Source organism: Spea bombifrons, chromosome 10, assembly GCF_027358695.1.
Source record: "Spea bombifrons isolate aSpeBom1 chromosome 10, aSpeBom1.2.pri, whole genome shotgun sequence".
NCBI lineage: Eukaryota > Metazoa > Chordata > Amphibia > Anura > Pelobatidae > Spea > Spea bombifrons.
In genome coordinates, this window is record NC_071096.1 from 10,331,839 (window position 1) to 10,354,737 (window position 22,899).

The following is a 22,899-nucleotide window of genomic DNA, read 5'->3' on the forward strand; positions in this document are numbered from 1 at the left end:
ATTCCCAAGTTTATCAAGGTATCATACAGCATAACATCAGGCTGGCTGTCTGTCAGCTGAAGCTCAGTAGAACTTCGGTGATGCTGCAGGACAATGAATAACATCCTCAACATTGAAGTAAATCTAATACAGAATGATTCCAAAACAGAAGATCCACCTTTTGGAGAGGCCCAGTCAGAGCCCAGACCTTAACCCATTCTAGATGCTGTGGACTGACCTCAAGAGAGCCATTTCTCCTGAACGTTGTGCAGATCTGATCTACCCCTGCTGGAAGGGCTTGTTTGAGATTATTGCTGCCAAAAGGAGCTTCGACCAGTTATTAAATCCAAGTGTTCACTTACTTCTTCCACCAAGGACTGTGAATGTTGATTGGGTGTGTTCAATAAAAACATGAAAGATTATCATTGTATCTGTGTCATTAGCTTAAGCACATTTCAATTGAAATAGTCATCAAATTGACCTATCCTGTGATCAAGAACATTAGTTGAGACAAGCAGCTAATGTACCGACACACCTATCCTTGAGCGGAGATGTTCTCCTATTGGATTCTACCATATCCACCACAAAGAGACAATAGATCAGACTCACCTCTTTCTCCAACATCAAACCTTCCGCTCTGAGATTTTTTTCGAAGGTGTTGCGTTTCTCAAGTTGTGTGCTTGATTTTTTGTACACTAAGATGTAATCTATGCGTTTTATGCCATCTTTAAAAAACAGGCCCAGAGATGCCACTGAATTCATTTCATTCTGCACAATGAAAAGAAGAAAAAAGTAAAATGTGAAAATGAGACAAAATAAGACATTTTTTAAATATGCTGTTCATCTACTCTACATCATTTAAAAATGTTGTAACTACAGTCAACATTAAAAACGTAATTCCAAATATTGTTGAAGGCCTGGATCCTTTACCAGAAACTCTTCTTAAACATGTAAACATTTTCCTCAATCATAATACAGTATTTCGGGGAAGGCTTAATTGTCATGTGAAACAAAGCAGTCACTGATTGTTTGTATGGAATCTGAGTTTTTTTTTATTTTAATTTTATGTGATTAGGAGAAAAATAATAGGATGACAAATTTGGTAAGGTTAATTAATTAATTAACATGTTTGAGAGAAACATTTCTGTTTTTGATCATTAAAAAAGACATCTGTGAAGAAAATGTTTTTTGATCCATTGCCCACCAGGTGTGCCCGGGACTTAAAAGGCCATTGCGGGACTGTCCCGGGCAATCCGGGACATGTGGTCACCCCAGTGGGAGGGCAACTGGTGGTGCTGCCCTGGGTTAAGCCTAGGGCAGCCCGATGACACCACTGAACAGATAGACAGATAAATGTCAATACTCTTTAATACATGTTTCAATACAGTTCATGTTGTGTCTGTTCACAGAGGAGAATATTGTGCCTTAAAGCTGCTGATATCCATGAGTTAATGTTCATACACACTGCTTGCTGACCTGCCTGCTTCCACATTCTCCTGTTACACATTTTGAATAAAACATAGAAAGGAATGTATTATTTTTCACTTGATGCATCTCATTGCCTGTTTCATCATCTTTGGAAGCACTTGCATGTTGAATGAAAAGAAGTGTTAAGAAACACGGTGGCCATTTGACATGTCAGTGAAAGCCAGTGTCACGGATTAGTGTACATGAGCTGTCCGCTACAATTCCCAGACTAAAGGATTTCATAAATTATATATTCACAAAAAGTATCCGATTAGTTAATTCACCTGCATTTGGAAAATATACCAAGTGAAACATAATGTAACTACTCGATCGCAATTACTTTTGGGTAAATGTTCTAATTATGTAGATCTAAGAGACAAACACATAGGGGTGGAAAATAACCATTGGCTAGGGGTTTATAGTCTTAAAAAATGTGGCAAACTCCATTATATGCTCTGAAAGTATGGCGGTTTTGGTGAATGATGGAGAACCTACTGAATGATAGAGAAGAACACAGGTGCATCAAACGGATTCACGCTATGTCCCTAACGCATATCGGGAAGTAATGGAGGCTGGTGCAACCACAGACCAAGTGCTATGAGGGACCTTGGGGGACAACATACAGACCAAGTAAAGCACATCCATTGCGTTTTTCTCTAAACTCTAGCAAATAGTTTTTGTCCACCCCATTTATATAACATACAGAATGTCTTACCATTTTCATGCAGATAAGTGGTTATTACGTTATATTTCATAATGCATATTACCAAACTGCTTTTATGTGATCTATGTTTAGGAGAAACATCTATAGATAGAAGGATAGACCATAGATATAATGATGATCACTGGGTACTTGCTAAACTGTTTCAATGTCCATCTCTGTCATTCTTGTTAGTTACAATGGAAACTCTAATTGAACTACAGTAAGCAAATCTGTGTATATCATGTATTGAGTGATATGTTCAGAGAATGGTGAATTAACCATGCGGGGTCCATCTTGCCATTTGGGAGCTTTTGTGAATTATCCCCAAGTTGAAATTTCACTAAAAATGGTAATATCAAATTCCAAGGTGACCCGAATCACTTTTTTTCTCCTGTCATTTTGGGCATTATAAGAGCGTGTCACTGTGTACTACAGCCCTAAAATTTACAATAACATGCTTATAAACAGCTGAAAATGTCTAAAACAAAAATGTGTGAAGCACAGGCATGCCTCTAATACAGACGTGTATTTTAGACTCCCCCAGAGTTCTACAGACAACAAGGCACAGTGGACACTTTAAGAGGCCTGGCTAGACTTGAACTCAAAACTCCAACATCCCAGTCAGGCTCTCTAGCCTGTTGGCCATGGGAGATCTATGCTGGTTCCTCTGATTCTGCTGTGTTGTCACGAAGTTCTGTGATGGACTGAACTCCGCCTCCCTCACCTGGCCTCATCAACTGGCTTTAAAGGTCAGCCTCACCTCCAGCCCTTGATCTGGTTGTGTGCTTTTCGTGCTGGATGTGCTGTAATTCTATGCCTGATTTCCTGGACTTTGACCTCTGCTTTGCTACACCGTTGATGAACCCTGTCTGCCGGCCCTGACCTCTGAATTACTGTTTTGACTGGATAACCCCTGTCTGTACCGTGTACCTGTGTTGCCCTCGTATACACTCTCGCTGCTCACGTGAGTCCTCCATCCTGTCCCTGTGTTATTTTGCAAGGGTGTGTGCCAGCTCCTGCAACCGGGCTCCAACTCCTTTGGGATCATTGAGGAGGATTGGGGTATTATAGCATGGAACTATGAATGGAGATCAAGTACTAATATATTCAACAATATAATTTTCATTCCAATATTCAGTTTACCTCCTGGTCACTTCTCACTGATGAATTCTATATTTCTAGTGCATTCAAATTGCAGCATTATGTTTAGAGTATAGCAGAGTCTTTCATTAGGTGCTCTGTAATGTGATCAATGTAATTTCATTGCTTTTAAATAGACCAGGCAATTTACCAAAATACAAGATTGGACTATTAAATAGGTTTCATCAAAATTGCTGTAGCATAAATGGAATGACATCGATTTTACATTTTTTTGCCTAGAGTTTATATCTGAGGACTAGATATCTGAAATGTCCTGACACCTTCGGGAGCTGCCGAGGAAAAGAGCAAAGTGAATTGAGCACAAGTGAAAAATAATTATGCTGTTTTTTGCTGAAACTAACACATGGAAGTTCTTTTTAAAAAAGAATTGACATTTGAAGCCCTGCGTTTGAGAGAGTGTATGGAACATGAGGGATGGAAAGACATAGAAGAAGAAAGCACACATTTTAAATCAAACTGGAGCTATGATTTGTTTTTTTTGTTTTTTGTTTTTTTTTTTTTGCTTCTAACCATCCAGAATAAAAATATACTGGTGACCTTTTGTGGCTATAAAAAAAAAACCAGAAATAAAAATTACTCAAACCAGTACATACATATACTTGAACTTATCTAAGTATAATTTTTTGTGTAAACTTGAAACATTCTTCTAGAATGTTGTATCCCACCTGATCAATTCTCTTCTAGCCTTTAAATAGTTAAATGTTCCCGAAAATCTTTTTTCAAAGAAGTCGTCAGCATCATTAGTCCACACCCTTACTATATTCTGTGAACCAGGTTCCCGTTAAATTATAAACTCCAGCAAGCAAGGCCTTCTTTCTTTATTTAAATATTTGAATTTAAATGTATAACTTCATTGTAGAGCGCTACAGAATACATAGGCCCTATATAAACATGCTAGCAATTAACACAGGAGGATTTTGTTTCCCCAAGTGCAGCTACTGAGATGTTTCCACAAAATGATGGTTACTTGGGACAAACTTTTCTAGCACAGTTGTGAGTTACCCTAATATTAATCAGAGTAAAATCTAGAGAACTAGTAAAACGCAGACAGAGAAGAACAAGTTACCAGAATTTAAATCCAAACATTTAGATTGAGTTTTAAAAAAATGTATTTTTCATTTTGTTTAACTTGTATGTAATAATAATAATAATAATAATAATAATAATAGTTTGTCTTAAACTATGCATAATATAGCAAAACAAAAAATAAAATAGTCTGACATCCCAAGGGGTAATAGATCCCAACCCCGGCGCTCATAGTTTTAAAGGGTTAACTGGATGAAGCATACAAAAGCATGCTGTGAATATTATATTCAAGAAGTCCAGCCATTTTCACCAGCTGAAACATAATGGTTTTTCTCCTCTTCTCATTAGATGCCTTGGCTTGACAGGTGACTATACATGCTTTGGCGAAAATACCGTACTTATACATTATATATTTGCAAGTTTGGATTAGAGTGTCGGTAATTTTGTAAAAATTTTTTGTTAAATATGGCTAAATTTCATGTCATTGGTGCTGTCCATTTAATTGGGATGGAGAGCAGACACAATGTGTCCTTATTTTTAAATGTAGACTTTGCTTTTAGGCCCCAGGGAAATATGAGGTTAAAATCCTTCCCACCGTCCATTGCTCATTAACACAGATGATACCAGTGATTATAGACGTGATTATAGACACATTAGAAAGGACACATGATACTCAAATGCTAAATACGTTATACATTAGAGATTTACAACTGCCTCCTTGTGGCAACAAAATCTGCCAAGTAATAAATATACTTTCATTGTACCTGATGCCAAAAAGAAGGTAAACTAACCAAATCATTCTTCAACGAGACCATAGTTGGCAAAATATTTAATTTAAAAAAAAAAAATCGAATGGACCAATTGTTGCATTCTGCCCCTTTGTAATAAGAAATACAACTGACCAGCAAAATATACATTTTTATTTACATAACCTGCAATAATTCAACAAACTTTTTATTGATACCAATTACTATATTTTTCATAGATTTAAAAAATTAAATTATATATATAATGTATTTATTTCAGAAATGAGAAAAAATATCAATCATTTTAAATTGTTTGAAAATTATAACCCCTTGAAAAGCACACAGACAAAATGTGTGTGTGTGTGTGTGTGTGTGTATATGTATGTATGTATATATGTATATGTGTGTGTATATATATATATATATATATATATATATAATCACCAATATGACACATTATATTATTTTGTGCTTAAAATATAAAAAATACATGCGTGTATCACTCTTTTGCTTGTGGACACAGCTATGTGTGTGTATCTACCTTATATTTGTGGCTTTTGGATCAATTTCATTAATTATTTACAATCAGACCTAGTAACATAAACATTTAATTTTAATATACATGCCTTTCCCATTAACACACTGTAATAAATGTGATAATATTAATAAAATATATATATTTTTAATGTTGATGTTTTTAGTTACTGATGTCTTATAGAAGATGTTCCACTTCCACAATTTGAAAGTCTTTTAGACATATACAATTCTATTGTAAATAGCTGCTTTGTGTAAAGCTACTAAAACACTTGTATGAGTAATTATAATGTGATAGAAGGAACTTTAACTTTACTGCTCATTTAAGAGAAAAGCTGGATTATCAGATAACAGGAATAGGATAAGCATGAATATAAAATCATTCAGACCTACCAGAGTCTCTAAGCCCAAAGTCTCCATGTTTGTGGCCAAAAAAACCTAGGATATTTATAAATGTTCCAACCACGTTAATCACCTTCAAACTAAATCCAGAAACACCGCCGCTTCAACCGCTGCCCAGAGAAGGCGGTACACTCACTTGGACAATTGACTGCAAAGAGATTTGCAAAGGGTTTTTTCAAAGTCCCCTGAGATATATCTATTTAGCTTACCTTTTTAATGGACCTAGAAATCTATTAGCGATCTGTATAAGCAGAAAGGCGCATGGTACTCCAGCTCTCTCTAGTATCGTATACATTTATTTTCACCTTACTATACATTAATATATAATTTGTGATTGAGCTTGCTTTGTAGCCATGCTTCAACTCAGATGGCACCAACCATGCAGAACTAATGGGTCAAATGGTCCTTTTCTGCCATCAAATTCTATGTTTCTATACCCGTATAATGATGGAAAGTCAATTAAAAGAATTAATTATAGATTTGTTAACTATTTTTTGTGGGTTTAGTTCACAAGTTCTGATTTAAAAGAAAATTGATTTTACTGTATACATTGCAAAAATAATTCTAACTGTTCAAAAGTAAATATATACTTTTAGAAGAAAAAAATATTTATCCACTCACTGGACAACTATTAAACTTTTAAAACATCAGACTTTACTTTTATTTATAAGGTGACCAGAATTTTTAGACACATATAAAGGTATTTGTGATTAGCAATGTTTACGTATAATGTCCAAGACTAGCTAAAAATGGACAGGAATGGAGCAGTATTATTGTTGACCAAAAGTAAGCCAGGTAACATCCAGAGAAACAGATGTGGTTCATAGAACAGGCAATATATATTGGTAGCCCATTAATTAATACCCTGAGGGTGGCATCAGAATTGTGTCCTACAGCAACCGGCAACACAAACAGTGATAATAAGAGTTTTCCGTTATCGCGTGTTAGGGAAGGAAAAGGGAAAGTTGAGGTCGCCTGTGGAATCCTATACAAAATCCTAATCTGCTATTGCACCCAATATATCCAATAACAGCATAGAATATGGCAAGTGCTCATTTTCAGAAGGGTTACAAACCAGATCCTTTCTGGGTTAACTTGGCAAGAGTTGTGTGACATACACACACACATCCACTAACATACTCATTTACATAGGATATACATAGGACCAATGAGAAAAAATTTCAGTCAAACTGTGAGTGGATGGCTCAGGACAAGGTGCTGCAGCAACTAAAGAAAGTTAATGTTAACAAGGCTCCGGGGCTTGACGGTATTCACCCACGAGTACTTAAGGAGCTGTGTCAGGAAATAAGTGAACCTCTGTTTCTAATCTTTCGGGATTCTTTTCTTTCAGGAATTGTACCAGAGGATTGGAGGAAGGCAGATGTGGTTCCTATTTTCAAAAAGGGTTCAAACTCTGTGCCCGGAAATTATAGACCTGTGAGCTTAACTTCCGTGGCTGGGAAAGTATTTGAAGGGCTGTTTAGGGATAATATTCAAGAATTCCTTGGGAAGAACAGTATTATTAGCACAAATCAGCATGGTTTTATGAAACATAGGTCCTGTCAAACTAATTTAATTGCATTCTATGAAGAAGTAAGTAGAAGTGTAGATCAGGGTGTTGCAGTGGATGTAATCTACTTGGATTTTGCCAATAGGTTTGTATTCAAACTGAAGGAAATTGGTCTAGATGCAAATTCCTGTTCTTGGGTAGAACATTGGCTTAGAGATAGAGAACAGAGAGTTGTTATAAATGGTAAATTTTCAAGCTGGTCAAAAGTGGTAAGTGGTGTCCCTCAGGGTTCTGTTCTGGGACCAATTTTATTCAACATATTTATAAATGACCTGGCAATAGGCGTTGAAAGTCATGTTTCTGTGTTTGCAGATGACACAAAACTAGGTAAAGTTATACAGGGCGAGCAGGATATTACAGTGCTGTAGAGGGATCTAGATAGACTGGGGGACTGGGCACTCAAATGGCAGATGAAATTCAATGTAGATAAATGTAAAGTTATGCCCTTCGGGGTAGCTAATGCACAAGCAACCTACACCCTAAACTGTAGTGAATTATGAGAAGGATTTGGGAATTGTTATAGACAACAAACTAGGCAACAATGTGCAATGTCAGTCTGCGGTTGCTAAGGCCAGTAAGGTATTGTCGTGTATAAAAAGGGGCATCAAGTCGCGGAATAAAGATATAATTTTGCCTCTGCATAAATCAATGGTAAGGCCGCACCTTGAATATGCTGTGCAATTTTGGGCACCTATTCTAAAGAAGGATATCATAGCACTAGAAAGGGTGCAGAGGCGGGCTACAAAATTAATAAAAGGAATGGAGCACTATAATTATGAAGAAAGGTTAACTAATTTAAATCTGTTTAGTTTAGAGAAATGTCGCCTCAGAGGGGATATGATAGCATTATATAAATATATTCGGGGCCAATACAAACCATTGTATTGGCCCGCATAGTACAATGCATAGGACACGTGGTCATGCGTTCAGATTGGAAGAAAGGATATTTAGACTAAAGCAGAGGAAAGGGTTTTTTACAGTAAGGACAATAAGGATGTGGAATTCTCTGCCTGCAGAGGTAGTTTTATCAGAGTCTGTACAGACGTTTAAACTGCAACTGGATGGATACCTGGAAAAACATAATATTCAGGGATATAATCTTTAATTATGGGGAAACAGCTTATTGATCCAAGGAGAAATCTGACTGCCATTTTGGGGTCAAGAAGGAATTTTTCCCCTGGTTAGTGCAAAATTGGAAAGAGCGAAACTGGGTTTTTTTGCCTTCTTTTGGATCAACAGTAACAAATTAACAGATATAGGAAAGGCTGAACTTGATGGATGCATGTCTTTTTTCAGCCTATGTAACTATGTAACTATGTAACTATATACTTGTACACACACACACATACTAATACACACACTAACACAGACACACACCTTCAAGACAACACAAGGGCCAACCACCGGCCGGTGGCAGTTCTTTTGCTCTTCACAGCTCTAACACGCTAGCGGCTTCTGAATGACGGGAAATGACATCATATCCTGGCACTCACACTTAGTCAACGGGTTGGCGATTAGGCTGTATGCCCGGCCTATGGGGATGCAGCAGCCTCCGTCATACCAGTGGCTCTGCTTTTGTAAGACTATAATCTATAGTCAAGTTGGGCTCCTTGACACATCAACATGAAAAAGAAACTCAACTAGAAATGCAGATCTGAGCGGCTAGAACTATAAAATATGTTTTCTGACCCTTTTTTTGGCACATAATGATTTTTACATTAGCCCGTTTTTCTTCAAATGCAGATTCTTAGGTTATTTGTTCGGAAAATGCGTTGTAGATCTTCTAAGTAGGAAAATGTGCACTGCTTACAAATCGAGATCATTAAACATAAATTATAAAAAGTGTTCAGCTACAGATATTGAAGTGGACGCTTCAACTACTTCAGGTCACACGGGACCTCAAAGAGGGTTAAATAAGATGTAGCGAATTGAAATTTTTACAGTTAATGGATGAGTATTCCTTTTTTCAAATACAATTACCCAAACCTTTTGAGATAGGATTCCGTAAACTCATCATATTAAAAAAAAAACATAACTGTAGGCACAGTTATTATGCTTCCATTTTAGATATACGTGCCATAAGAAAAGCAGATCAATATATACATTTGAGATTTAGGACTTTTAATGGCATGTATTGTGTATAAAACTATCCATACCTGTCCAGTATCTGCCGGAAACCTTTCAAAAATTCTCTTTTCTTTATTCATCGATTCTTCTTTACACTAGAAGAGATTGTTCATAATATTGGTTCAGCATATTCCACTAAGATCCGTTAAGTATAACATCTAAAACAGGAAGCATTAAATCCCTCGGTCACGGGATTAATAGGTTTAGTAATAATTAGTGAAATGCAAACAAACATAACTGTACTGTATCACTGAAGTTAATTAATCCATATAAACCTAACAACTGTTTAAAGACAGTAAGTTTCTGCCTGAATCTCAGACTCTCACGGTAAGTGCAAAACATTTTCACCGGAACTGTCTATTTTCTACCATTATTTGCCTATTTTGACCTTCGTAGAGCTCGACAGATAACAGAAGACAATGTTATAATTCCATATTGTAAATATGAGGTAGTGGTTGTGTTTTGACCTGAAGTAGACCTCTCATAGTGCCGTCATGATTAGAGAAGAACTCTCAGTCCCCGGGTAAAATAGCATTCGGCTAAATTCTAGAGTCACTTGGGAAAACGTCCAAGACTAAAGTGACGTCTATTAGACCTGGCTTGCTGGTGAAAGATTGGTTTGACATAATAGGGTTTTAGACGCTATAGATAAAACCTCTACTAGAAAACAGGCCGCCCATTCAATACTTTCGTTTAGACCTGGCAAGCTGTGGCTGCATAAAGATCAATTCAACATGATAAGGCTAGATGATGGATTACCTAGTCGCATTACACTTTACAGGGTCTTAGTGTCTGGTTTTAATAGGTGTAATATTTTCATATGAATCGGTAGTCCTCTGTCAACATGATTGGATTTAATTGTCTGTGTATTGAACGTGATACTTTTTACACGAATATTGATTCCAATCAAGCATTTGCGATTACCTTTTGAGATTTCCGAGAGCCTTGTTTTTGCCTGCTCAGTTTGTGCTGAATGAGCAGAGATTGATCAGTGCGGTAGTCATATACTCCATGCTCAGATTCGTCTGTGTAGGTATCTTTTGTTGAATCTAAACAGAAGACAAAACAGTAACCGCATTAGATCTGTTAAGCATTCCGTCGCAGCATTTGATAACTGTAACTCTGTATCACTTGCAGGACGAATGTAGGAGAGTAAAAAATGTTGTTATAGGGAGGTTTGCAAAGTAAAGCAAGGTTCTAAGATATGTCATATCCAGGTGCTCTGCTTTCTCAGTGACGCAGAGACCACAAACATGAAGAAGAGCAGTACCCTACGCCAACAAAGCGGACCATCAAACCCTTCTTACACCAGGCCCTGCAAACCCTGAGTGCAGCCTGGATCTTATCTAAGCTTACAAGATATCCCAGCAGTGTTTTGCTCAGCCAAAAGAAGCTTGGTAGATCTTGAGAGACGTTTATTAAATTGAGTAAAGACAATAGACAAACTAAGTTTTGAAGTTTCCTAAATTGTGTCAGGGTTGACTGCTTGAGATTGTTACTTGCCCCTAAGATCGAGCAAAAATAAGTTATTAGAGGAACTTACACCTACCTGTCCGGCTGGGATCCCGCAACGTCCCGTCTCAGATGGATGGCCCTCCCGAGGTGCCGCTTGTGCGTCTCTCCGTGCACTGTCGTGCGCGGCAACAGGGCATGCCTTCAGCACAGTGACGGCTCGGGTCGAGCTGCCGCGGTGTGCACCTCCACACCGCACGCGGAAGTAACACAGGAAGAGCTTGTTGGCGATGTTGCCATCGCAACGGCGCCATTCGCGGGCGCCGGTTGTGATGATGTCATTGCGTGTCTATTGGCCGGTTTTTCTGGTTTCCCCGCCTCTAGTACTATTTAAACCCCATTTGCCCTGTGCTTAGTGCCCTTGCAAAGAGTCTTTATCACTCTGGGTGTTTGTTTGTGTTACGTTTGTGACTCCTGTACCTACGCTACCTGATTTCCTTGTACCATACCTCGGCTATTGTTCTTGACATTCGCTCCTATGCTGCCTGCCCTGACCTCGTCTTTGTTTACTTATTCTGAACCTGCGCTGCCTGCCCCGACCTCTGCTTTGTTACTGATTCTGAACGTGTGCTGCCTGCCCTGACCTCGGATTGTTTAGTTCTTGTGCCTCTGCCTCTGGTCCTGATTTGTCCTGTTACCTTGGAGTACGTACCATTCATCTGCGTGTACGCCGCCACTCCTGCTTAGTGGGTCCGTTATCCTGTGGTGCCTAGGCCTGCATAACAGGAACTATATATGCGAGACCCCACCAAGGTTAGACATTCAACACAATATTCAGCGTTCAAGCCATATTGCTGCACTTAATTAATAAATATGTTGTTATTGTGATATATTTATATATTTTACAAAATATAATAACCTGTTAAGTTGGAAGTTAAAAGCTTTGCATGTATTTAATTAACTTAGACCTGCAGGCAAGAACATGTTTGCAGCAACAACACTCATTCATTTAACACTACTTAATAACTTGATAATCAGTTTCCTTTGTTAGCTGGTCGTGTTCCAGTAACGAGAATTCTCATTATTATTCTGATAATCCTTAAAACAGAAGCAAACCATGATTTGCCAAAAAATATGCTTCCTTGCAATGAGGCTACTTGCGTTAACCAGTATATGTGTATTGTTTGCACTCCATCCTTACAAACAGAATCATTGTTTTCCCATAGGATAACATGACCTTAAAAATATTATAACCTGATGGTCTGTATGGAAAGGCACACGCACGGCAAGGGGATCCATACAAACCTCCAGATGATATACCGGGAAAAATACCTTCTGCCGCTTGGTCCCAAGTGTTCAATCATCGAGTACTCTGCTCATTACCACCTGTTTAGTACTATGGATACAGACCTCAGTCCATGAAACCCAGGGGCAAGATGCAAGATCTAATATATAAATATATATACATATATATATATATATATATATATATATATAATATTTAATGAAACAAACTGACAAACTTTGGTTACACGCTTTCATTTGAACAACAGGAATAGGACAATAAAGGGGAATACCATTTGTAAATTAAGTGTGCTGAGAATTAAGTGTCAGGGTATATTAACTGAAGTCCTTGCCGTATACCCAATGGGAATTGTTCCTACCTCTGGATGCTGTCCAATTATCACATGGTGGGTTAATGACGATTAAGCCACGTATACTATCTGTTATTTTAAAATGTGATATGATTTGTAATGGGAATCCAGGACGTCCCTGGCCATCGTTTTAACTCCTTCCTCACACTCCAGCATACTACGGTTATATCATTATCTATGGCAAATAGGGCTTCAAAGGTGATGGGCATATACCCTTTCAAACTGATCAATCAATTAGAAAGTGTCTATTGTCCTGCAGACGTGACCGGCATATTGTCACGTAGACATCAATGAGTCATAGGAACAAGTCAGGTTGTGGACCACAGAGAGACATCAGGACTGTCACGTAGACACCAAGGGCTCATGGGAACAAGGGAATGGTCACTGGGTATGGGCACAATTATAACCTAATTATACAAATATACAGTGAATTATAGATGAAAATATAATTGAAGAAATAACCAAAAGTATCACATATTGACAGTGTTGTGTCCTGTTACAGTATTAAACTTAATTTATCCTCAAACTGTCCAGCGATGACACATGCCTATTTTAGATCACATCCGGTCCCAAACCTCCAGACAGGTGACCCTTTCTCAGGTCATCGCATACATGACTTCTAACATCACATCAAAACATTAAAGCTGAAACATTGTTTCGATAAATTTCCAGCAACACAGCAGACTATGATAAAAATTCACGGCTCTGACAGCTGGGTACCTTTCATAAATTTTATTGGTTAGTAGCATAATGATAGGAACTCATGTGGCCTACACATAATGCAATTCACACTACCCTACATCACCCTGAATCATAAGTGATGGTTCTTATGCATAAGGAAACATCACAATTAACATCAAGGTTAAAAAAAGCACTACAAAGACCTTTACCTGCTAAATGAAACTAAATGGCCAATGTGGAGACAGTCAGCCCAATACATAATAAGTTGGATAGTGGCCATAATTCTAAGGGCCTAAATTCTTCAACGGATACACTTATCCAACTCCAATATTTATTCCACACTAATAACCTTCTATGGAATGTTTGAATCCTAGAATTACATCTTAGGCGTCAGCTCCCATGAGACAGATTTCCCTATATAATGTTTGCTACTGACGCGTGAAAAGCTTACCTTCATAATAATTTGAGGAATAGATATCTGAGCCTCTCTTCTAGCAACAATATGCCTAAGGAGATGATGATGGTTTCGCTCAAGGCTAAATGAGCAGAGTTTTCAACATGTTTAAATGTGTTGATTAACATTCTTTTTGAAGTTATTTGGGTTATTGATCATTTTAGTGATAGTTTTGAGTTGGCGACTTGGCGCTGCTCTCTTTGGCTGCATATGTCAAGGAAGTAGTGATATTAGGCTCTCTGTGTAAAGCTCTTTATACAAAAACACATTAGAATAACATTTCTGAACTTACATAATGGTATTATATTCCGTCTGTCATATAAAAAAATAACTGGAAAAAAATGGAGCACATTTACAATATAAAATAGAAAAAAAAGAGTACATTATCGATGTAAGCTTAGTAGATAGACACAAGAACGTTTGTAAATATAGAACGATGGATAAACTACCAATCCTTTTCTGTTTACCATAGTATGTAAAATATATTGTATTTAGGTCAGTATTGACACAAGGTTCCATAATGGCTAAAGGAATTTCTCATAATCTCCCTGGTGTTGCGACATTGATCCGAGCTAAGCTGTTATGTTGCAGCCGTGGCACGTTGAAAGCCACTTTGGGATTCTCCGATTTATTTATTTATTTATTTTAATTTTTTTTTTTATTTTTTAACCAGTGAAGCCAACAGCTGGGCATAAGCCATTTTTGTCTTGACTGTACCGTTTTGGTAAAGTAAAACTAGCCATCTGGCACACGGGGCAAATACCTGGTGGGCCGCTGAGTGAGAGCACCACTCCCTTACCTGATCTGCCCCTGGAGCTGCTGCAATGGCCACGCTTTATCAGGCAGTCGTTGGCTAAAGTACCAGGGCTGCCTTGTCATCAGCAGAACGGCTCTGCTTAATACATCACTCTCTAGGTTTAGATGACAATCTCTTGACCTTACATTTCCCCTTCTTTGATAGAAACATAAAATTATTTTTGTAGGGCACTGTATCCATAAATTTGATACAGAAGTGACATAACACCTATCGCTTGTTATTTTGTGATGCTGTTAGTAAAATGCAGCCTACTCAAAATAAGGGGTAACGTTTTCAAAGCAATGATCAGAATGCAGAATGTATGGTATTATTTGTAAATGCTCTGAATGGTAATAAATATTAGTACTGAGAATACTGCAGCAGATTGCAGTAACATGAGGCCATCATAAATAACGTTAACGTGAATTATCCCAACCCTTCTACTAGAGAGTACAGCTGCCAAGTGCCTTTCTACTCTAATACAATGAGTATAATTTATAACCCTTTCTTTAGTCAATAAATTGAATGGGAGCCGACGCCGAAATACCTGGTTTTAATGTGCTCGCATTCAGAATAAAACGACAATTACAAATTGTTTTATGCAGAATTCCATCAGTTTCACAAGGATGGGTTTTTGAGCGTAATGAAGCACAATACAATATTTGTCCAATGTTTTTAGGGACTGTTTTTAAAGCCCCCCCCACACACACACACCGATTTGCATTTTGGATTAGGCAATAGTAAGATAGGCCTTTATGACCTACAAGCTTGGTCCTTTTATAATGTAAGATAAAATCAGTGAAAACAGCTCTGTTGCAAACTACTTTCATCATTTCATACGTTATGATCAGGGAAACTCAAGTGAAGGAAACAGAGGGATAACTGAGCAAATATACAGATTTTCCACTAAATGTATTAACATAATAGAGAGAGGGAAAGGGAGAGGCGAGAGAGAGAAGAGACAAGAGAAGAAAGAAAGAAAGAGGGAGAGAGAAAATTGAGAGAAGGAAAGAGGAAACATGGAAGAGAGAGGAGGGGGAGAGGGAGAGAGGAGGGGGAGAGGGAGAGAGGAGGGGGAGAGGGAGAGAGGAGGGGGAGAGGGAGAGAGGAGGGGGAGAGGGAGAGAGGAGGGGGAGAGGGAGAGAGGAGGGGGAGAGAGGAGGGGGAGAGGGAGAGAGGGGGGTAAGAAGAGAGATGTATACTTGTAGGAGAGGAGAAATATTTACCCTAGATTTAAATTCCAGTCACTAGCATATGCACTTAGAAGTCCAATTAGAGTTTTATGTGCCAGTACATCTGTTGTTATTTAAAGGCATAAGTGCTAGTAGAACGAAACGTAAAAAAACAGAGAAAAATACCTCATTGCAAACTGTCAGAAGCGCACATGATACATTGTGTCAAACAGTTTGGCGAGGCTGCCAGTATGCTAATAATCTGCATTTGCATAACAGATTTTATTACCAAAACATTTCACACTTTATGTAAATTGCAGAGGAGCCAGGTTTATATTTTAGCCGTCTGGTATAGACAAATTAATTGGCTGAAAGTGAAAAAAAAAAACTAGAAAGCGCTACGAAATACTGTTTCTAACTCGTGATGATCATTTATTGAAGTATGTCATATGAAAAACCTAGATATTGAGAGCATATATTTTATAAGTTTAGTGTAAGTAACTGATATATGATGTAACACGGACACAGTAACATTAAAAGCACATCACAAGATATGATAGAAAAAAGATCTGAGAGTAGAGGGATATCAGGGGAAGGAAGTGAGGCTACCCCCCCTAAACAGAAAATGGGGATAATCCATGATAATTAGCAATTTGGTTGTCTTTCTGAATTTGATCATCTTATAGGATAGGTGTCTTTCACCCAAATGGAAATTAAAATACTTAACCTTTTCTGACCCTTTTCATCACAGCCTGTTTTCTTAACCCCTTAATGACAAAGCCCGTACATGTACGGGCTCAAAATGCATTGTTTTCAATGGGTTTAGGGACCGCCCATTGTCCTTAAGGGGTTAATGGGGTTTTTATCTCATGTGTATGACCCTTCATCTTTTTTTGTGCTGTGGGGGCTAGAAAGAGATCACCCCCAAAAAATAAAATAAGTTTAACTGTTTAAACTAAAGCTCTCAGTCAGGATCAAAAATATAATAAAAAATAACTAGGATCTTTCCAGTTTAACATGCACCCAACATACTTTATTATATCTACACAAATATGTGTAATAGGTGAAATGTAAATCGAACTGTGTTATTGCTTCTTCTTTCCAGCAAATAAATGTGAAATTAAATTGGGAAAATAGCCATTTTTACACATTTACCAAGTGTCTGAACTGTCAAACTTGTGTGTTTAGCCGCCTAACTTTTAAATTGGATAATAGTTGGGAGCTCGTTTTTGAAGTTTCTTAACCCCTTAAGGACAATGGGCGGTCCCAAAACCCATTGAAAACAATGCATTTTGAGCCCGTACATATACGCGCTTTGTCATTAAGGGGTTAAAAGAAAATAAGGTAAATATTTAGACTCTCTACATACCAAATATAGGGAGTGGCTGCATGTGGGGTCACCGAAGACTGGATAATAAAAAAAAAAAAGGTATGTTGATGGACTTCTTTGACAGTGTCTCCAAAGGTCTCAAGGCCAAGTCATTCGTAAACTAACCTACAAATTTATTTTAAATAGCAACAAAGTAAATTATTTTAGACATGCCATCAAGGAACATCATTTGTTTCCTGTTGTATTTACAATGGAACAGAAATAGGAAAGTAAGGAAACTACGATTCATGTTTATGAGGCTGATGATAAGAAAGGAAAATGTTTCCATCATGAGAAGACAAGTCTCCATGGACTTTTTGTGTTTTTTTTTAAAAAAAAGCCTTTCTAGTTCAAGCAAGATTTTGACATCTCCAAAAATGATCTTAGTATAGTAATTTTAGCCATTCATTTTTTGTACTAAAACACAAAATAAAATAATCATATGTGTGTTTAACCAACTAAATTCCAGAAGGAGCTTTTAAACATGTTTGAAGGAAAGGGATAACATCACCTAGTATGATCGTAAAGTTGGCACTTAGGTTGTTTATTGGTATAAAATTAGATCTGTTTGTTCTTAGATATAGCTTTAAATAAACATCAATAACAGAGGCTTTATTTTAACCATTAATGGCTCTCCAGCCATATTGTGTGAGTACTTCTGTAACCTTTTTACTACGTGCAAACTTTTGGATTTCAACAACCAAAATCGCTTGGGACAGAAATATAGAAGCCCCTTATTTTGCTATTTATTATCTAATTATAGGTTAACCAAGGTTTTTGTAGTCTATTGCACATTAATGAAAGAATGTCCGATTACATTAACATGTCTGATAGACTGTGTTGATTCATGTTGAGATAATAAATTACAACTCACCTGTCAGATGTTCTACATTAATTGCTGATGAGCCTTCACTAACTGGCTGAGGCTGGACTTTGTTTTGCTGGTGTAAAGTTGAGTGCTTATTCAGATGCTGGGGATGCGTTTGACTCTGTGCTAAACATGGCATACTTCTTCTTGATGGCTTAAGTTGGTTTTCTTTTTCAGTCCCACTTTTACTCTTGAACATGCCTAAAACAACAAGAAGAAAACACATTTTGTTAAATTATCCTATGCAACATTTTTTGTAAAAATATTTTTTTTTTTAAAGTTAACAATAATTAGTTATCACAGGATGTCAGCTCTGCCAACATAATGACTTGTAAGGTTCCTTCACAAAGTCGATTGTTAACGCTAATGGGTTTAAACTTTATAACTATGTTAAACAAGATTTAGCATTTGAAGTCAGTGCAAGAAATAACCAAATTCATTAAACAGTATACGTGCAATAGTTACTCGACTTACATCTATACCACAGGAGCAGCCATCATAACTTCCTATTCTCCCTTGTTGTTAAGTTGCTTAAAATGACTACGAATTAAGGAAAACTTTTCTTATTTTATCTACATATTTAAAATGTCTTATCTCGAGTGTTCCACTTGCAACTTACCCCAGTAACTTTATCTATTTTGTATTACGATGAATTATTGGCTACATTGCAAAGTACCTTATCTCTGTGACACACATTTCTGTTTACAGTTCTTACAATAAGCTTGATGTATTTTATTTTGCTTTCACTGATATGTTCCTTATACAGGAGTTAGACATTTTAAACGAACATTCTGACATGATAGCAGTAACGCAATATAATGCATGCAATAAGCTACTTTAGCAATTAAAAGTTGGTGAGCAGTGAACCTTGTCTTGTCCAGTTCATTGATAACATGATTAAGTTGGATTCTTGTTTGAAATCGAATTATCTTGTGTGTTCCGCATAACTGGTATTGTTGGAAAACTGGAATATTTACTTAATATGAAATATATTTCCCTCCTGACAAGTTATGGCCTCCTTTAAGAATTATTAGAAACATACAGTTGCCACTGGTAGAATGTTTGTGATGAATTACTAAAGGGTTTGAAGAGTCCCAGGATCAGGTTGTTTCCCGGATTCCCAGATATGTGTATGTATTTAGCAATTCCTTATCGTCAACTTGATTTGGTCAAGGATGACTGGATACAAATGTTCCCGAAACATTAGTACACGCAGGTCACAATTCCAGAAACCATGTTTCCCATATAAGTACCAATATCCTCTCTGGAGTCAACAAACAGAAGATAAAATTAGAACAATTGTAAATACCCCTTACTTCTAATGTAAGCATAATGAATTATTTAAACAAATGTTGAAAATGTCTCTAACTAACTTAAGTGAACGTATTGCCTATTGTAAACTTAGCAGAAGCATTTTATCTCTTCCCTTCGGCTAATATACAATATTATCTGATTGCCATCTTCTCTGGGGGCATCTCATGAGGGCCTTTCTTTGGACGAAATACTTATTTTCTGAGAATAGTTACTTTACGCAGAAAAATGGGAATAAAATGTGCAGGTAGAAGTACACGTTGAAAATAGATGGCTTAATACACAATATCTCTACCTCTTCTCATATTTTAGAATCACTTAGCCACCATGATCAAGACATGCCAATGGTATCTTAGCAAAGACCTAATTAAAATATGTAATACTTCAGAAATAACTAATGTGTAAACTTCCAAGGTATGCCAATTCATGGAAAAGTACTGTGGCTTTAATATTCTATTAACACTGACGCAGAGGTATACTTTTCTTATTCCATTACAGTATGTTTTTATATGCAAATAATTGATTAGACAATTAAAATAATGTAATTATTTTCCACGAAAAAAAAGAAAAAACTAGTCGCTGATGAACGATCTCATTTTTACATTCCTGTCTAAACACATGCCTAAAAATATGTTGATCTCATAGTAACAACCGGTTTCTCCTTCCCATGTGTAGTATTTATATTTCATCCTGCACGTGGATGGTAAAAACAGCTGGACAAACCAACTGTATAATGCTGAGATGTTTTAAGTCACTTAACGGATCACTGGAGATACAAGAGACGAGGAGTTAGATTCTGTTTCCAGGCAGTCCTGAATAACATTAAAGCACTTGACGATTTGGAATGTAGTTGTTTGCCAATATTAAATAATGTGAAAGTGATTCTGCCAGTGGGAATAGATATTCAGTTGAGTAAATTTGAACATGCCCAGGGGTGCTGAAGTAGCTAAGGACAAATTAGTTTTAGAAAAGGATTCTAATAACCATTCGGAACACTAAGGCCCAATTCTGAAGCTGCCTAAAGCAATATTTAGGTATATACATAAACTAGGGAAGACAGTATTCCTTATCACAAACTTGTATAAAACAAAATACATTAATACAATTCTAACGTTATGAAAAATGTCATACTTTTTATTCTTTCCACCTCATCTTATAAAGGGACCCTTAGACCAATGGGTGGGAACTATATATGGCACATGTACCTAGCTATGGCAGCCTTTCTGCTGATTATCACTCATTCCTGTCGATGGCTGGGCCATATCATGGTACTCATAGACTTGTATGGCCCCTAACTTTGTTTATAAGAGAGGGTTAGTTAGATTGGAGACAAAGCTAGAGCCAGGCTTAACGTCAGTGTTCTCGAAGTCTTGATGACCGCTACGTTTAGTGCAAAAGCTTTCAATAGAGACACGCTGGCATAGTGGCACACACTCTACTTTAACATCATGTGATGTGATGACATACGTCATGATGCACATGATTTTTTGTCCACCTCTAAATAAATGCCCAAACTTAGTCCCTGCTCCATGAGATGAGTATATTCTTTAAAACCTCTATGCAATTTCCTTTAAGGACAATTGTAGTGAACACTAATAACAATATAAGTGGATATGGGAAATGTCTTTTTTAGCTCCCACATGCCCCATTTAGCATGTTGGCGGCATGCGTACTGAATAGCACATCAGTCGCATCCGAACCAATATTTTTTACCTTGAAAGCAAAAACCCTTTTTTCGGGTCTAAGTGACTTATTGTTTAACTGCGACATACATCTTAAGGATTTGTTATCCTCATAAAAATAATATTAGTGTTCAGAATAGTTGCAGACCAATCTACAAAACGCTGCCATTCGTCTTAATGTTAACATTACACAAGCTTTTATAGAATTCTAAAACAGTTTATTTTCCTTTTCTGCTCAGTTCTATAGTTGCCATTAAAAATTTTTAAAAACTTTTAGAAGAAAAAAATATGTTTAAAGCTAGTAAATGTATTTCAATTTAAAAATATTTGTGGAGAGGGATGCAGATTGGTACAGATAGTAGGTGGTATAAAACTCAATTGCTAAATTGATAAAACTATTTATTCCACACAAGAAAATATACCTACAACTTACAAAGAATAACGGTACTATTGGTTCATTCAGATTTTTACACCGATCGGCCATAACATTATGACCACTGACAGGTGAAGTGAATAACACTGATAATCTTGTTATCGTGGCACCCACCACTGGGTGGGATATATTAGGCAGCAAGTGAACATTTCACCTTAAAGTTGATGTGTTAGAAGCAACAAGGGCCAAATTGTGATGGCTAGATGTCAGAGCAACTCAAAACCTGCAGCTCTTGTGGGTGCTCCTGGTCTGCAGTGGTCATTACCTATCACTGATGCACGTAGGGGGAACAAGCTGGCCCGCGTGGTCAAATCCAATTGCTGAAAAAGTTAATGCTGGTTCTGAAACACAGTTTGTTACATATGGGGCTGCGTAGCTGCAGACTAGTCAGTGTGCCTATGCTGACCCCTGTCCACTGCTGAAAGTGCCTACAATGGAAACATGACCACAGAGCGATGAAAGAAGGTAGTCTGATGAATCACGTTTTCTTTTACATCACGTGGATGGCCGGGTATGTCGCTTATCTGGAGAACACATGACAAGAGGATGCATCCATAGAGCCCCCACCTCACAATTTACATGGCTTAAAGGATCTGCTGCTAACATCTTGGTGCCAGATACCACAGCACACCTTCAGAGGTCTAGTGGAGTCCATGCCTCGATGGGTCAGGGCTGCTTTGGCGGCAAAAGGGGGGACCTACACAAAATTAGGCGGATGGTCCTAATGTTATGGCTGATCAGTGTATATTACAATACAGACTCCAAGGCAAGGGTATCAGATTAGGTTCTTGACTAGATGCAGAATGGGTGTGGCTTAATATAAGTCCCTCCCACAGGCACCACTCATTAAGCTTTTTTAATTAAGCATTTTAACTAATTTCTACTACTTTGACAATGCCTCGCACAGTTCATTCCTACAGGAACCTGAAATCATTAACTATAAAAAGATTATATAAAATTATTTAACAAAATTATATAAAATGTTTAAATAACAGCCTCTCAGCAGAAGTGGTAGAGGCTAACATAGTAAGAGAATTTAAACATGCATGAGATAAGCACATTGCTCTAAGACAGGAACAAAGACTTATTTTGACTACATGGGCCAACTAGGTTTTTATCAAATTCTTTGTTTCTAAATGGTTATTTTTTATTTTCTCCCTGCTATAATATAGTAAATCTTATGTAAACAATGTCAAACCTTCTAATTTTGTTAAAAATACTAGTGGGATCTATTAACGAACATACACTCATTACCAATGGTGTTACCCACAGCTCAGGTGGGAATTTCCACTATTTGTTGTAAAGTACATA

At 37.3% G+C, this 22,899-nt stretch overlaps 1 protein-coding gene across 1 annotated transcript in view; it reads right to left on the reverse strand.

Moving 5' to 3' along the window:
• The window catches only part of ANO3 (anoctamin 3), an 83,352-nt gene that overhangs the window by 41,307 nt on the left and 19,146 nt on the right, over positions 1–22,899 (reverse strand). The window contains exons 2-5 of the mRNA XM_053449164.1: positions 18,169–18,363; positions 10,640–10,764; positions 9,745–9,810; positions 589–747 (exon numbers count right to left, since the gene is read on the reverse strand). Coding sequence (XP_053305139.1) covers positions 589–747; positions 9,745–9,810; positions 10,640–10,764; positions 18,169–18,363 — 545 coding nt within the window. The remainder of the gene's footprint in view (positions 1–588; positions 748–9,744; positions 9,811–10,639; positions 10,765–18,168; positions 18,364–22,899) is intronic.